At 48.9% G+C, this 17,643-nt stretch overlaps 1 protein-coding gene across 2 annotated transcripts in view; it reads left to right on the top strand.

Moving 5' to 3' along the window:
• Positions 1-17,643, top strand: part of spata1 (spermatogenesis associated 1) — a 130,803-nt gene that overhangs the window by 45,738 nt on the left and 67,422 nt on the right. Inside the window, exon 1 of one of the 2 annotated variants that reach the window (XM_038793659.1) lies at positions 9,223-9,387. The exons of the other annotated variant lie outside the window; for it this stretch is intronic. Coding sequence (XP_038649587.1) covers positions 9,349-9,387 — 39 coding nt within the window. The 5' untranslated portion in view covers positions 9,223-9,348. Of the gene's footprint in view, positions 1-9,222; positions 9,388-17,643 lie in introns of those variants that run through there. 2 annotated transcript variants of the gene reach the window in all.

Raw genomic sequence — 17,643 nt, 5'->3', positions numbered from 1 at the left:
GGCAAAGATTCCACTTCCCATACCATCCTGTTACACCGTCAATTCACTGTGAGACCGTGACAACGAGTGAACATTAGGCTTTAATACCCATGAACTCACCTGCCATGGTCGGCTGTACAAATGGGTGCCACCCACAGGTGGCCGGACTATATATGGCCCCGGTGAGGGCGGAGCCCATCGGGGTTCCAGTACAGTACCTGGAAGTAGCCCGTATCATCACTTCCAGGTCATGGGTCACATCATTGTACAAACAGTGCAGACAACTTATGCATTAGGTGAAACACATTCACCACCCATCCTCAAAGCTCGGGAATGGTAGTGCTGATGAATCGGACCTTAAAAAACAGCCTGGCCAAAGCTATACTGCAGGAAGGGAATGATTGGGTACAGGCCCAGCCAGCAATATTGTTGCATCAACGAGCCACCCCCGCATGGGGGACGGGTCTAACCCCTTTTGAGTTAATGACAGGGAGAGCCATGTGCCTCCCGGAGGAGGTGATAACTGGAGGGGCGGATCTTGAGATAAACAAAGGCACTGTACTCCAATGCATGCAAGACCTGATGAACTGCCTGCATGTCTTTAAGGGTCAGGTAATAACACAGCAACAACATAGAGATTGTACCAACTGACTGGAAAGGATACGCCCAAACTACCAACACTAGGAGATAGGGTCATGGTCAAACTTATGACAGGTAAAAAGGGACTTGGGGTTCGATGGGAGGGACCCTATGCGGTAATCTTTGCTGGACAAACATGTGCTCTAATCGATGAGAAACCTGGTCCGCGGTGGCAGCACTGGACACAGTTGAAACCATATCCCCATGAGTAGTCCCATAGTCACAAGGATTGTGAGATCGCTCCGGTGGGTCGGCGGACCCAAGGAGCGGGGGGTAGTCATGGCAGTGCCAGCTGTGGCACTTGTAATGTGACTTACCTGGATTTGTAGATGGGCCACCAAAATGGTTCAGGATATTGGACAAATACGAGGAAGGAGTGAAGATGATGCGAATTATATCATACCAATTGAGTGCCGGAAGGTGTTTGTTTATTCCCATAGGATTGTATTGCTAGTACACGTTGGAGCCCCACTCCAAGTTTGGTTGCAGCTGTCAACATCGACCACCTCGCCGGGGACGTGGAAGGCGCGGAAGGCACGGATCTTTATACAGCAGCTCCAGGGGGAGGAGTTCTGGGCAGAGCCAAGGGGGGAGGTAGTCTGGTGGTCAGGTAGTGCAACTGCAATTACAATATCGGTACGTATATACAATGGGAACAGAGTGACATTGGTAACTTATAATACCGTGTGAATCTCATTCACCACATTCACCCCCTGTGAAAAAAATCATGTCCGGCAGGGGTGGTGGCTCACAGAGTTAGTCTGTCCGGTGGACGAATTGTTCGTTGCGATCTGCGGAGCACCGGGGTTGCAGCCTCTTGCGGTGGCTGGGTGGGTGTTGAGAGCTGGGGTACGATGGCAGACTCCGGGGCGGGTCTCATTCAAACTTCATACACCACTGGCTCGACCAGAGACTGGGGGCGCTGGGGGCGGGCTGGTGCTGGCGCGTGGAACTGGTGGGGCGAGCTTGCGGGATCGGGAGCGCGAGGGGGCGGCAGCATAGGGAACGGGGTAAGGGGTTCTTCAGTGGGGGTAGGGGGGGCTGGATCCAGCGGGTGCCAGGTCCCGAAGGGATACTGTGACCTGGCGACTGTCCGGGAACCCCACAAATGCGTACTGGGGGTTGGAATGGAGGAGGTGCACCTTTTCAACAAGGGGGTCGGTTTTGTGCCCCCTGACGTGCTTCCTCAGGAGAACCGGGCCTGGTGTCCTCAGCCACGCCGGAAGTGAGACCCCCGTGGTAGTGCCCCTAGAAAAAATGAAGAGCCGCTCGTGAGGGGTTTGATTGGTCGCTGTACAGAGGAGGGATCTAATTGCATGGAGCGCGTCTGGGAGGACTGCCTGCCAATGGGAGACTTGGAGTTTTCTAGACCGGAGGGTCAGCAGGACGGTCTTCCACCGTCGCATTCTCCCTCTCCACCTGCCCGTTCCCCCTAGGGTTCTAGCTGGTAGTCCTGCTCGAGGCGATGCCCTTGTCGAGCAGGTACTGACAAAGCTCATCGCTCATAAAGGACGAACCCCGGTCGCTGTGCACGTAGCTAGGGAAACCAAACAGGGTGAAGACACTATGCAGGGCCCTAATGACTGTGTGGGAGGTCATGTCGGGGCATGGGATGGCAAAAGGGAATCGGGAGAACTCGTCTATGATGTTGAGGAAATAAATGTTCTTGTTAGTGGAGGGGAGTGGCCCTTTGAAATCGATCGCAAGGCGTTCAAAGGGCCTAGAAGCCTTGACCAGGTGGGCCCTGTCTGGTCTATAGAAGTGCGGTTTGCACTCTGCACAGATCGGGCAGTCCCTGGTGACCGCTTTTACCTCCTCGTTGGAGAAAGGCAAGTTTCGGGCTCTGATGTAGTGGGCGAGCCGGGTGACCCCTGGATTGCAGAGATCAACGTGGATGGCTTTCAGAAGGCTGATCTGCGCGCTGGCGCATGTCCCGCGGGAGAGGGCATCTGAGGGCCCATTGAGCTTCCCCGGTCGATATTTAATATCGCAACTATAGGTGGAGAGTTCGATCCTCCACCAAAGGATTTTATCGTTTTTATTTTGCCCCTTTGCGAGTTGTCAAACATAAAGGCAACCGATCGTTGGTCGGTGATGAGGGTGAACCTCCTACCTGCGAGGTAGTGCCTCCAGTGACGAACAGCCTCCACGATTGCTTGTGTTTCCTTCTCAACTGAGGAGTGTCGGAGTTCTGAAGCGGAGAGGGTACGGGAGAAAAATGCAACGTGCCTCCCTGCCTGATTTAAAGTGGCTGCTAGAGCTACCTCTGAGGCGTCGCTCTCAACCTGAAAGGGAGTGGATTCATCCACCGCCCGCATGACAGCCTTGGCGATGTCCTCCTTGATGCAGCTGAAGGCCTGGCGCGCCTCAGCAGACAGGGGAAATCGTGTGTCCTTAAAGAGTGGGCGGGCTTTGTCCGCATATTGGGGGACCCACTGAGCATAGTATGAAAAGAACCCCAAGCACCGTTTGAGGGCCTTGGGGCAATGAGGGAGGGGGAGTTCTAAGAGAGGGTGCATACGGTCCGGGTCTGGGCCCAGGACTCCGTTCTCCACGACGTAGCCGAGGATGGCCAGTCTGTTTGTGCGGAAAACGCATTTCCCCTTGTTATAAGTGAGGTTTAATTTCTGTGCCGTTTGGAGAAAACGTTGGAGGTTGGCATCGTGATCCTGCTGGTCATAGCCGCAGATGGTAACATTGTCCAGATACGGAAGCGTGGCCCGCAGCCCGTACTGGTCTACCATTCGGTCCATTGCTCGTTGGAACACCGAAACCCCGTTAGTGACGCCGAAGGGAACCCGGAGGAAATGGAAGAGGTGACCATCGGCCTCGAACGCCGTGTAGTGGCGGTCCTCTGGGCGGATTGGGAGCTGGTGGTATGCAGACTTCAGATCCACCGTGGAAAATAGCCGATATTGGGCGATCTGGTTAACCATGTCTGCAATTCTGGGGAGGGGATACGCGTCTAGGAGTGTAAAGCGATTTATGGTCTGACTATAGTCGACGACCATGCAAAATTTTTCCCCGGTCTTGACGACCACCACCTGAGCTCTCCTGTAGGCTGTATCGCCTGCTGCGAGTAGCTACTGGTTTGCAATCTGGAGTGAGATTGGTGAAGAGAGGAGGGGGGGAGATGCGCAGCGTGGCTAGGCTGCAGATAGTGAGTGGGGGCAGGGGCCCGCCGAAGCTGAGGGTGAGGCTCTTGAGGTTGCACTGGAAATCCAGGCCTAATAAGAGTGGCGCGCAGAGTTCGGGCAGGCCATAAAGTTTAAATTTCGAATAACTAGCGCCTCGAATTGTGAGCGTAGCGATGGTGCGTCCTTGGATTTGGACTGAGTGGGAGCCCGAAGCGAGGGCGATAGTTTGGCTCACAGGAAAAATAGGAAGCGAACAGCGTCTTACCAGCTCTGGGTGTATAAAGCTCTCGGTGCTCCCGGAGTCAAAGAGGCATTGCGTGCGGTACCCGTTGATCTGGACCTCCGCCATCGAACTTCGTAGGTGCTTGGGGCGGGATTGATCTAGGGCAGGGGTGGGCAAACTTTTCCGTGCAAGGGCCACATTCAGAAATTCACAATTTTAAAGGGCTGCATAGTATATTAAGTAAAATAATTAATATTTAAAATAGCCAAAATAAAAGGTTTTTAAAGGAAAAAAATGCAATTAATTTTTATTAATTAATATTTTAAAGTAGAAACTTTACATGAAACACATTTATTTGAAAAACAAAGTAACTCAGTTTAAAGAAAAAAAAGGAATTAATTTTTATTAATTAATATTTTAAAGTAGAAACTTCACATGAAACACATGTTGTGCCGAGCAATGATCACCCTACTCAAGTCAACGTATCCACCCTATACCAGCAACCCAACAGCCCCCCCAATTAACCTTAAAATTTAAAATTTTTTTTAAAAATCAATTATTTTTTGAATGACTTGATCTTGGTGGGCCGCATAAAGACCTTTGGGGCCGTAGTTTCCCCACCCCTGATCTAGGGTGACCGCGTTGAGTTGCGGGCCGCGTGATGAGTGCCTGGGGAAGTCGTAGTCTTCCGAGTGGGCGTCCGGTCGAGTAGATGCCGGTACGTTCTGACGAGCGTGATTCAGGATCGCTGCGCTGAGATGCGGGCCGCGTGATGAGTGCCCGGGGAAGTCGTAGTCTTCTGATGAGCTATCCGAGGATGGAGACGCAGATGGGGCCCGTGGATTGCACGTGGTGAGCGGCGAGGAAGATGGCGTCCAAGATGGCGGCCCCCATGAATCGCACGTGGCCGGCCGCATGGTGGGTGTTTGCCAAGATGGCGGCCCCCATGAATCGCACGTGGCGGGAGGGGGCGGAGTCGGGGCATAGGCCACAGCGTTTTGAGCCCCACGGGCCCGCTGGTGCTGGGAGCGATTTGTTCTCTCTACTGGGGAGTTAGAAACCGGGGCCCTTTTCGCGAGGCACACTCTGGCATAGTGGCCTTTCTTCCCGCAGCTACTGCAGGTCGCGGATCGGGCTGGGCAGTGCTGCCGCGGGTGCTGGCTTTGTCCACAGAAATGGCAGGCAGCTGGGGCAGCTGAGTAGCTGGCTGGGGCAGCAGAGTGACTGGCTGGGGCCGCAGAGTAACTGGCTTTGGCAGTGCAGTAGCTGGGGGCCCATGCGGCACAGGCCTGGGGGAGTTGTTGGTCAGGGGCCCACGATGAGGTTGTGGGGTCCGTGGGAAACGAGGTGAGGCTGCGGAAGGAGACTTCCATAGTGGTAGCAGCCTCCACAGTAGTGTCTAAGTCTTGGGCCCCCTTTTCCAGCAGCCTTTGGTGCACATAGTTTGATCTAAGGCCCGCTACAAAAACATCCCGCACAGCAAGCTCCCTATGTTCGGCCGCGGTAACGGCCTGATAATTACAGTCATTAGAGAGATTGTTCAGTTCACGTACAAATTCGGCTAGCGTTTCTGTAGGCCGCTGATGGCGAGTCGTAAACACGTGGCGTGCATAAACCTGGTTAATGGGCCTAACGTATATTTTGTCCAACATAGCCAGCGCTGAGGTGTAAGAATCGGCCGGGTTTAGCTGTGTGGAGATTCTGTGGCTTACCCTCGCGTGCAGTAGGCTGAGTTTCTGTTCCCCCGCTGTTCCGGCGGTGCTGGTTTCTGCCAGGTAGACCTTAAAACATCTCAGCCAGTGGGAGAAAATTTCTTTAGCCCCTGCATCCTGCGGGTTGAGTTCTAGGCGTCCGGGCTTGAGGGCTGCTTCCATGATTTACTTCGACTGTTTCGTAAGTATATTAAATTGATGGAACCATCAATTCTACGGACACGTGCTTGTAGGATTAGAATAGCGGTTTTAATATACTTACAACAGAGCCAGCCTGTTAGCCGTTGAACTTTCGATGAACTGGCCGGCTGCCTCTGTGGCACGGACCTTTATACAGCAGCTCCAGGGGGAGGAGTTCTGGGTGGAGCAAAGGGGGGAGCCCAGTACAAACTCTCGAGTACTCCCAGAGCTACTCCCCCTGGTGGTCAAGTAGTGCAGCTGCACTTACAATATCGGTACGTATATACAATGGGAACAGAGTGACATTGGTAACTTGTTATACCGTGTGAATCTCATCCACTACCCTACCTGCATCAATCACCTTTGTAATAGGTGCCTCAAAAACAGGCCATTCTGCCCACTCAGTCTATGTTTGTGTTTATGCCCCAGTTGAGCTTCCTCTCATCCTTCCTCATCCAAATATACCATCTTAACCCTCTATTCCCTTCTCCTGTTGCCTTACTTCCCCTGAAATGTCTTGACACTGTTCACTTCAAATACTCCCTGTGTAGACAAGTTGCACATTACCAGCACTTTCCGGCTAAAGGAGCTTTTCCTGAATTTCCTATTGGATTTCTTGATGACCCAGGTTGATTTAGCTGTTGATCAATGCTGACATTAACACTCTAACTGGGCAGGACTTCAATCTAGCAGCCCTCTGAATGGTGAGAGTCACTTCTCATTCAGAGAATCATCGAATCCTGACAGTGCAGAAGGAGGCCATTTGGCCCATTGAGTCTACACCGACCCTCTAAAAGAGGACCCTACCTAGACCCACTCCCCCACCTAACCTTTGGACACTAAGGGACAATTTATCATGGCCAATCTTTGGACTGTGGCAGGAAACCGGAATGCCCGGAGGAAACCCACGCAGAAACGGGGAGAACGTGCAAATTCCACGCAGCTACCCAAGGTTGGCATTGCACCCAGGTCCCTGGCGCTGTGAGTTAGCACTGCTAAACACTGTGCCACCTTGCCACCCAATCATACCAATGTTGCACTAACTGTGCAAAACTCGGTGTCGGAACCGAATGTATCAATAGGGGGAATACTGGAGCTGCTGCGGATGTTTGGGTCTTTTCCGGGGTACAAATTAAATCGAGACAAGAGTGAGTATTTTGTGGTGTCTCGGCTGGGGGTGGGGGCATGAGTGGGGGGGGAGTGCTGCCATTCCGTAGGGCAGGGACTCACTTTAGATACCTGGGGGTGCAGGTTGCTCGAGATTGGTGGGGGGCTCTGTATGTACAACATTTTGAGTTTGGTGGGGAGAGTGAAAGCTGATCTGGCAAGGTGGGAAGGTCTCCCTCTGTCACTGGCAGGTCGGGTACAGGTGGTTAAAATGAATGTGCTGCTGCGATTCCTGTTTGTTTTTCAATGCCCGCTGATTTTCCTGCCAAAGGTATTTTTTAGAGAGATTGAAGGGATGATTACCTCGTTCACATGGGGAGGGAAAGTGGCCAGAATTAGAAAGGTGCTGCTACAGAGAGGAAGGCAGGCAGGGAGTTTGGGTCTTCCGAACCTGGTGTATTATTACTGGGCGGCGAATGTGGAGAAGGTACGGAGCTGGGTCAGAGAGGCTGACTCCCAGTGGGTCAGAATGGAGGAGAGTATGGGTAAGGGGTCGGGATTGAAGGCACTAGCGACAGCGCCGCTCCTGACGGCCCCGGGGAGATACTCCGGTAACAGTAGCTTCATTGAGAATTTGGAGGCAGTTTCGCCAACACTTCGGGTTGGGGGCAGGGTCAAGGGAAATGCCGATTCGGGGGAACCACAGATTTGAGCCAGGGAGGTGGGATGGAAATTTTCAGAGATGGGAGGAGAAAGGAATTAGGACACTAAAAGATTTGTTTCTTGGGGGCCGGTTTGCGGGATTGAAGGAGCTGGGAGCGAAGTATGGGCTGGAGCGGGGGGAAATATTTAGATAAATGCAGGTTTGAGGCTTTGCCAGAAAGGAGATAGAGAGCTTCCCGGTAGAACTGACTTCCACATTGCTGGAGGAGGTGCTGACGACAGGAGGACTGGAGAAGGGGTAATGTTGGCGGTTTACGGGGCTATTTTGGAGGAGGAGAAGGCGTCGCTAGAAGGGATCAAGGTAAAGTGGGAGGAAGAGTTGGGAGAGGGTATGGAGGAGGGGTTCTAGTGTGAGGTGCTCCAGAGGGTGAACGCCTCCACCTCGTGTGCGAGGTTGGGGCTGATACAGCTGAAGGTGGTGTATAGAGCGCAGCTTATAACGGCGAGGATGAGCCGTCTCTTTGAGGGAGTGGAAGATGTGTGTGAACGTTGTTGGGGGGCCCTGCCAACCACATTCATATGTTTTGGTCCTGTCCACTGGTAGGAGGTATTTAGGGTAATCTCTAAAGTGGTGGACATGAAACCTGACCTGGTCACTCGGGAGGCCATATTCGGTGTGTCGGACCAGCGAGATTGGAAGCGGGCGCGGAGGCAGATGTTGTAGCCTTCGCCTCGTTGATCGCCCGAAGGCGGATCCTGTTAGGGTGGGGATCCACCGCTCCACCCTGTGCCCTGGTGTAGCGAGGGGACCTGCTGGAATTCTTGACGCTTGAAAAGGTTAAATTTGAACTGAGGGGAAGGATGGAGGGGTTTTACAATAATGGGCATTATTCATTATACACTTTCGAGAATTGGATCACATCGAACTTTAGGGGGGTAGGGGGCTGGGAGGGTTGGGGGCGCGGGACTGTATGTGTTAATGGCGGCCATGGGTATTTCCTGATTCCTTTTTATCATTTGTTTATGTTAACATGTGGGCTGCTGTTTGGGGGGGGGGGGGGGGGGGGGGTTGGTGGGAGGATGGGATCATTGTTATTGATATGGGGATTGACATTGCATTCGTTACTGATTATTGTTTATTGTTGGGTGTAAATCTGGGAGAAAATGTGAAAAAGGAGAATTAGAAATATATTTAAAATAAAAACTGCAAAACTCCAATCAACCAGGCTCTCTGAATGGTGAGAGCCGCTTCTCAATAAATGTTACCAGGTTAAAGTCCAACAGGTTTGTTTCAAACACTAGCTTTCGGGGCACTGCCCCTTCCTCAGCGCTCTGAAAGCTCGTGTTTGAGACAACCTGTTGGACTTTAACCTGGTGTTGTCAGACTTCTTACTGTGCTCACCCCAGTCCATCGCCGGCATCTCCACATAATAAATGTTACACTCTGGCTGGGCGGGACTTCAGTCATGCAGCCCTCTGAATGGTCAGAGTTATCTGTCAATCACACCAATGTTACACTGTAACTGGGCGAGACTCTCATCCATAACTCACAAAGTAGCAGCTCTTGTCAGAACCCTGAGGTATAAAGTTCCGAGTGAGATTCACCTCCAGGAGAGGGCAAGAGGCAGGGAGAACGGGACCTGCTGTTCCTGACCCCGCTGTGGGAATAATCCCTGGGGATTTCCAGGTTTCTTAACACTTGGGAACCATGAGATCGGCAGGACGCCGCAGAACTCCGAGTGCTGGGGTGAGTCAGTGCATGGACAGCGTTGTGTCATCTTCCTAACATCTGACAAGGGCAGGAAAGGGAAAAAGAAAACACTTTGGCAACATCTGTGGTGGTTTGTTGGGAGTGCCCGGTGCTGCCGAGGACTTGTAGCAAAAGTTAGGAGGACTTCAGGCAATTCTGAAATGTACACCAAGACCTTGAAAAGGGAGATGGAACTGCAAAATAAATGAAGGCAACCCCTTCACAGAAGTGGTCGAGGGTGGGGGATGATGTGGTTGGTGTAGGACTAAACAAAAAATGTTACATTTCCCAAATTGCAACAAGTGAGAAGATTTCAAAAGCTCTGTATTGGTTCTGCCACAGGATACAGAACTTCCTTTCAAGCCTGTATCTTATCTTTGCTTCATTCCGCCAGTGGTGGGGTCCAGTGCCTGTTTTATTTATGTGCCTGTTTTATATACAAACAAAACACCCATTGTTCACCAGCATTTCATGTGCAGCAGTTAATATTTTAGTTGCAGTGGGCCACTTTAAATTATGAGAAATCCACGCTGCATTAAGTTTAAAAAAAATTGCCTTGGTATAGTGCCTTTTAGTTTCGCCATCACAGGAGACAGACAGCCAATTAAGCCCAGCAGCCAATCAGCAATCTCCCACAGACAGCAATGGGGTGCTATCCAGGTCTTCAGATTTTGTGAAGTTGACTGAGGAATCAGTCTTGGCTAAGACACTTGATCAAATTGAAATAGTGCCCTGAGATTTTTCATAGAATCCCTACAGTGCAGAAGTAGGCCGTTCGGCCCATCGAGGCCGTGCTGACCCTCCGAAAGGGCCACCCTCTCCCCATAACCCAGTAACCCCAACTAGCCCTTTGGACACTAAGGGAAAATTTAGCATGGCCAGTCCACCTAACCTGAACCCAGAACCTTATGATTTAGAGGGCAGAGTGCTACTGAGATTACAAGGCAACCATTAATGCAGTATATGAGCCTGCTATCATCCCCTACATCTGACTCGATCAATTTATCTGGTCTTTATTTAGTTTCCCCTTGTACTATGCAGTTTCCCCCAACAACGTCCTGTGGTAGCGTGTTCCACATTCCTGCCATTTTATAGATAAAGATCTTTTTCTAAATTGCCCATTGGCGATTCTCTTACATTTATGATTCTTTGGTTTCAAACTTGCTCACAAGTAGCAACTTCCCTATGACTGGGGTTTACCGGACCAGCCGTGGGGGATGCAGCAAAGTACTGCTAAGTATATCCTCGCAGTTCTGGTATTATCCGTGCAAATTCTTTGACATCCTTTCCAGTGTTTGTGTAACCTTTTGTTTAATAATATTGAGACCAGTCAGTGAACAGTGCTAACACAATGGGAGTTTTAACATCCACATGAAAGGCAGACAGGATGACTTTGCTTTCACCTGAAGAACAGGTCAGGCAGTGCAGTGCTCCCTCGATACCGCAGTAAATATTTGGTGTGCCAGTTGAGACAAGTCCTAAAGTAAACGTTGAAACCAATGCCTTTGAACCCAGAGGCAAGGTTGCTACTGTGGTGATATGCATCACTGTAGGTACACAAGGGGTTAATGTAAATACACTGGGACTAAATAAACACTAGAGGGCACACCAGAGACATTATGACACACAGACACTCAACCAATAGGTCAGTAAGATAGGAGACAACCAATGGGCAGTCAAGGCACACCCAGAGGTGACATTACCACAAGGGGGTACCCATACAAAAGGACAGGACACACACGCTCTTTCTCTTTCCATAGACAACACTCAGAGAGACGGGCAGATCAGGAAGCATCACACCCACTGCATGGCTTAGAGCAGACTGGTTAGTTAGATTGAGTTACTATGGCAAGATCAGCAGGAGAGTCGAACTCAAGTAGGAGAATTGTTAACTGTTCAATAAATGTGTTAAACCTATCTCCAAGTCTGACCCTTCCTTTGTCAGCGTATACATCAAGGAAGCAGCTTATGCTACATGAAGAAGCATAACACAACAGCTACTAAGGCTGCTGCCAAGCTGCCAGTAGACAGAGGTAGTTACTGTCCCTCTAATAATAGAACTGAGGATGAAATACAAAGGTCAAGGAGGTCAGGAAAAGTTTTTAGAGACATAATAGGGAAGTAGATCAGTTCCGAAATTGAAAGGTGTAAAGTGAAAGCAGCTCAAGAGTGTGGTGAATGGAGGTTCAATCAGGACTTTCTACAGGGAATTGGATTGTTATCGAGAAAGGAAGAGTGTGCAGGGCGCAGGCCACGCGGCGGGAGGGGGGGGGGGGGTGATGGTTGGCGGTTATCAGACTCGCTGTATTGATCATTGGAGAGCTGGCATAGATATAATGGGCTGAATGGCCTCCTTCGCTGTAACAGTTCTGTGAATCTGTAAAATGTGGACGAGAGGAAAATGGGAGAGACCATTACGAGGGACAAACTGCATTTTTTTTAGGAATATCCCAAGGTGCTACACAGCCAATGAGCTACATTTGGAGTGCAGTCACTGTTGACGGAAGGTACTGTCGATGGGGCGGCATGGTGCACAGTGGTTAGCACTGCAGCCCCACAGCGCCAGGGACCCAGGCTCAATTCCAACCCTGGGTGACTGTGTGGAGTTTGAACATTCTCCCCGTGTCTCCGGGTACTCCAGTTTCTGCCCACAGGTCCAAAGGTGTGGCCATGCTATATTGTCCCTTAGTATCCAGAGATGTTCAAGTTGGGTGGAGTTACAAGAATAGGGCGGGGGTGTGGGTCTGGGTGGGATGCTCTTTCAGAGGGTGGGTGCAGAGGGTGGGCCGGATGGCATTGTCGGGATTTGATGATTCTATGATATATCAGCATTGGTCACAGAGATAATTCCCTTTCCCTTCTTTGAATATTGCTACAAGGTCATTCATATCTCTGGTTGCCAGATGGGACTAGGCTGAATGTCTCACCCATAAGATGGCACCTGTAGCAATACAGGACTCTTACTACTGCACTGAGGTGTCGGGATCTAAACACATTACCTTTTGTTTCTGAGATGAGAGTTCTGCCACTGACCAAATCATCCAAAGCTTTTAAGGATTAAGATTTGAAGACAGCATTCAGATCAGGGCATTCGTAATGACACAGGAAGAAAAATGAGATAGTGCTCATGAGGAGTTTGTGATAAATTTTCTTAAAGCGATGTAGGGCGGTAAAACTGGAATATATATATATAATGCAAATTTCTTTGTTATACGTCTACTTGGCTACAGCTAACCAACTTAATAGTCAACAACAACTTATATTCATATAGTGCCTTTATGATAGTGCTTGCTGAATATAGTGCTTGCTGAGATTAAGCCTGCAGGTACAGCAGGCAGTAAAGAAGGTCAATGATATGTTGGCCTTCATAGCGAGAGGATTAGCGTGTAGGAATAGGAATGTTTTACAACAATTGTATAGGGCATTGGTGAGGCCACACCTGGAGTATTGTGTGTAGTTTTGGTGTCCTTATCTGAGGAAGGATGTTCTTGCTATGGAGGGAGGGCAGCGAAGGTTTACCAGGCTGATTCCTGGGATGGCGGGACTGTCATATGAGGAGAGACTAAGTCTGTTAGGATTATATTCATTGGAGTTTAGAAGAGTGAGAGGTAAACTCATTGGAACGTATAAAATTATAACAGGATTAAACTGGGTAGATTCAGAAAGAACATTCCTGATGGTGGAGGAGTCCTGAAATAGGGGTCATAGTTTGAGGATAAGGGGTAAACCTTTTAGGACTGAGGTGAGGGGAAATTTCTTCCCTTTTATGCCTCTGATCAATGAGGATGTGTGTGTTTTATTGCCTTCGGGGTGATTGTCCCAATATTAAAAATCCCTGTAGCTAGATTTTTTTTGTCTGACTTTTTAAAAAAAAGGTTATTTATGATCACACATTTGCGCTGGATGTTTAAAAGGTGATGTCTTCCTCCCCCGACTCACACACACAAGGATTAGACATAGATGACGATAAAAAAAATACAGTTACAATTCGTGATTGTATCAATCCGTGCAGCAGGCCTGAATGTTTCTTAGATGAGTTGATGCTTTAGTTGAAATGAACATCTTCCAGAGGATTATCAGCAAGATGTGAGGGGAGGTGATGGCATTGTGGTATTGTTACTGGACTAATAATCCAGAGACCCAGAGTAGTGCTCTGCAGTCCCAGGTTCAAATCCTGCCACTGCAGATGGTGAAATTTGAATTCAGTAAAAATCTGGAATTAAAAGTCGAGCGATGACCATGAAACCATTGCCGATTGTCATTAAAAACCCATCTGGTTCATCATTATCCTTTAGGGAAGGAAATCTGCCACCCTACCCGGTCTGACCTATATGTGACTCCAGACCCCAAGCAATGAGGTTGACTCTTAACTGTTCCCTCAAGGGCAATTAGGGATGGGCAATAAACTGGCACAGTCCCATGAACGAATAAAAAAAATTATAAGCAAAAGGAATCCATTTTCAGCAACCCAGTTAAAATTTAAAGTGTTCACGTGCAAGTTAGATTAGAAAAAAAACTATTGATCAATCAGTAAAACATATGAGAGAGAAAAACTTGCATTTATATAGCAGTTTTTTTCTACACAATCCGGAAAAATCCCAGGATAGGTTGTTTGGAGACTTGGGCGGAGAGATGGCAGATGGAGTTTAATCCGGACAAATGTGAGGTAATGCATTTTGGATGGTCTAATGCAGGTATGGAATATACAGTCAATGGTAGAACCCTCAAGAGTATTGAAAGTCAGAGAGATCTAGCTGTACACTAGGTCACTGAAAGGGGCAACACTGGTGGAGAAGGTAGTCAAGAAGGCATACAGCATGCTTGCCTTCATTGGCCGGGGCATTGAATATAAGAATTGGCAAGTCATGTTGCAGCTGTATGGAACCTTAGTTAGGCCACACTTGGAGTGTAGTGTTCAATTCTGGTTGCCAAACTACCAGAACGATATGGAGGCTTTAGAGAGGGTGCAGAAGAGATTTTCCAGGATGTTGCCTGGTATGGAGGGCGTTAGCTATGAGGAGCGGTTGAATAAACTCGGTTTGTGCTTACTGGAACGACGGAGGTTGAGGGGCGACCTGATAGAGGTCTACAAAATTATGAGGTGCATAGACAGAGTGGATAGTCAGAGGTTTTTCCCAGGGTAGAGGGGTCAATTACTAGGGGGCATAAGTTTAAGGTGCGAGGGGCAAGGTTTAGAGGGGATGTACGAGGCAAGTTTTTTACACAGAGGGTAGTGGGTGCCTGGAACTCTCTGCCGGAGGAGGTGGTGGAAGCAGGGACGATAGTGACGTTTAAGGGGCATCTTGACAAATACATGAATAGGATGGGAATAGAGGGATATGGACCCTGAAAGTGTAGAAGATTGTAGTTTAGTCGGGCAGCATGGTCGGCACAGGCTTGGAGGGCCGAAGGACCTGTTCCTGTGCTGTACTTTTCTTTGTTCTTTGTTCTTTGTTTTCACACCCTCAGGATAAACATATTAGCAGTAGGCCCCTGGAGCCCGTTAAGCCATTCAATAAATTCAATAAACCCCCACATTCTTGCCCAACCCTGATACCCTTTCATCCCCTGGTTAAACAAGAGTATAATCACAACTTCTGACATATAGTCACTGTTGCCAGTAAACCTAATAGGAAGGGAAACATTTTTTCATTGCCTGGCTGGGGAATTTCTGGCTGGGGTATCTAAAATGCAGGGGTGGGGTACGGTCGCAGGGTAAGGGGTCAATTGTTTAGGACTGAGATAAGGAGCAACTTCTTCACTCAAAGGGTTGCGAATCTTTGAAATTCTCTCCCTCCCTCTGAGGGTTGTGGGTGCTCCATTGTCGAATATATTTCAGACCGACAGATAATTGGTCACTTGGTGAATCAAGGTGTGTGGGGAGCGAGTGGGGATTGAATAGCAGGCGGAGCAGACTGGGAAAGTCATAAGGTCCACTCCCGATCCTATTTCTTAACGCTTTTATTTATTTTTTGGCGGGTGATGAAGATGGAAAGCTTAGTACCGTAAATAAGTCTTGCACACCACAAGATTTATTTACGATACTAAAAATGCTAAGCTAGCACGCAAGTAATTGAGTCAGTAACATATTGTTTGTTTGAAATGTCTGTAGTGACATTGTGCCTTTCCACAAAGCACAGGGCATAGGTTTGTGATGTTTTGTGGAGTTGTCTCGGTCAGCGGAGTAGATTGAATAAGGTAACCGATAACAACGCCTAGAATGTTGTGCGATTGTCAGCGAGTCTGGTCATTCTGTGTATCACCCACCGTTTGCTACTTTCAACTCCTGATCCTTCCACCTCTGTTGCTCTTCAATGGAAAATTACCCAGGAATTGCAACACCCTGGGAGACTGGAATTAGAAGTGGAGGCATTTAGAATTTATGTCTTTGGGGAGAAGGTGAATGACAAAGCCATTTAACACATGACTTTTGGAACGTTATTTAAGGTAACAGTCGCAGGAAATTAAAGATATCATACTGAAGAAGTTATTTATTTTCTAAGTACTAAGGGCAGGCGGGGGGGGGGGGGGGGGGGGGACTCAGTGGTTAGCACTGCTGCCTCACGATGCCAGCGACCCAGGTTTAATTCTGGCCTTGGGATGACTGTGTGGAGTTTGTACGTTTATCCCCGCGTCTGCGTGAGTTTCCTCCGGGTGCTCCGATTTCCTCCCACAGTCCAAAGATGTGCAGGTTGGGTGGATTGGCCATGCTAATTACCCCTTAGTGCCTAGGGATGTTCAGATTAGGTTATGGGGATGGGGCTGGGTGGTGGGTGAGTGGACCTGGGTGGGGTGTTCATTCAGAGGGTCGGTGATTGATTGATTTATTGTCACATGTACCAAAATACAGTGAAAAGTGTTTTTCTGCGGCCAAGGGAATGTTCACAGTAGACAAAAGAATAATCGACAGAGTACATTGACAAATGGTAGATTGACAAATAGTGATTGGTTACAGTGCGGAACAAACAAAGCGAATACTGAGCAAAAGTAGCTTGGGGCATCGTGAATAGTGTTCTTGGAGGGAACAGATCAATCCAAGGGAGAGTTGTTGAGGAGTCTAGTACAAAGAACAAAGAACAAAGAAAATTACAGCACAGGAACAGGCCCTTCGGCCCTCCCAGCCTGCGCCGATCCAGATCCTTTATCTAAACCTGTCTCCTATTTTCCAAGGTCTACTTCCCTCTGTTCTCCGCCCGTTCATATACCTGTCTAGATGCCTCTTAAATGATGCCATCGTGCCCACCTCTACCACCTCCGCTGGTAAAGCGTTCCAGGCACCCACCACCCTCTGCGTAAAAAACTTTCCACGCATATCTCCCTTAAACTTTCCTCCTCTCACTTTGAAATCATGACCCCTTGTAATTGACACCCCCACTCTTGTAAAAAGCTTGTTGCTATCCACCCTGTCCATACCTCTCATAATTTTGTAGACCTCAATCAGGTCCCCCCTCAACCTCCGTCTTTCCAATGAAAACAATCCTAATCTACTCAACCTTTCTTCATAGCTAGCACCCTCCATACCAGGCAACATCCTGGTGAACCTCCTCTGCACCCTCTCTAAAGCATCCACATCCTTCTGGTAATGTGGCGACCAGAACTGCACGCAGTATTCTAAATGTGGCCTAACCAAAGTCCTATACAACTGTAACATGACCTGCCGACTCTTGTACTCAATACCCCGTCCGATGAAGGCAAGCATGCTGTATGCCTTCTTGACCACTCTATCGACCTGCGTTGCCACCTTCAGGGTATAATGGACCTGAACTCCCAGATCTCTCTGTACATCAATTTTCCCCACGACCCTTCCATTGACCATATAGTCCGCTCTTGAATTTGATCTTTCAAAATGCATCACCTCGCATTTGCCTGGATTGAACTCCATCTGCCATTTCTCTGCCCAACTCTCCAAGCTGTGGGGAAGAAGCTGTTCCTATGTCTGAATGCGTGGGTCTTCAGACTTCTGTATCTTCTGCCTGATGGAAGGGTCTGGAATAGATGGGCTCCTTCTGCACTACAGGGATTCTATGAACAGATTACATATGACACATTAATCGGGATATTGCCTAGATTTTACTGCAACTTTCCTCACTCACCCCTTTGCTCTACTATCGGTGACAGAGCCTTTTAGAAATACCTTCCTAAACCTTATTGCCTCGCTACATATTTCCTTTGTTTGTTGTGCCCAGGCCTCTTTGGTGGCTCTTATAGCCTAGAAGGGGATACGATGTGAACAAATGCCATCGACCGGAAACG

The sequence above is a fragment of the Scyliorhinus canicula genome, chromosome 4 (genome assembly GCF_902713615.1).
Source record: "Scyliorhinus canicula chromosome 4, sScyCan1.1, whole genome shotgun sequence".
Classification (NCBI taxonomy): domain Eukaryota; kingdom Metazoa; phylum Chordata; class Chondrichthyes; order Carcharhiniformes; family Scyliorhinidae; genus Scyliorhinus; species Scyliorhinus canicula.
Note: the sequence above shows the minus strand (reverse complement) of the source record. Positions and strands in the feature narration are given on the sequence as shown.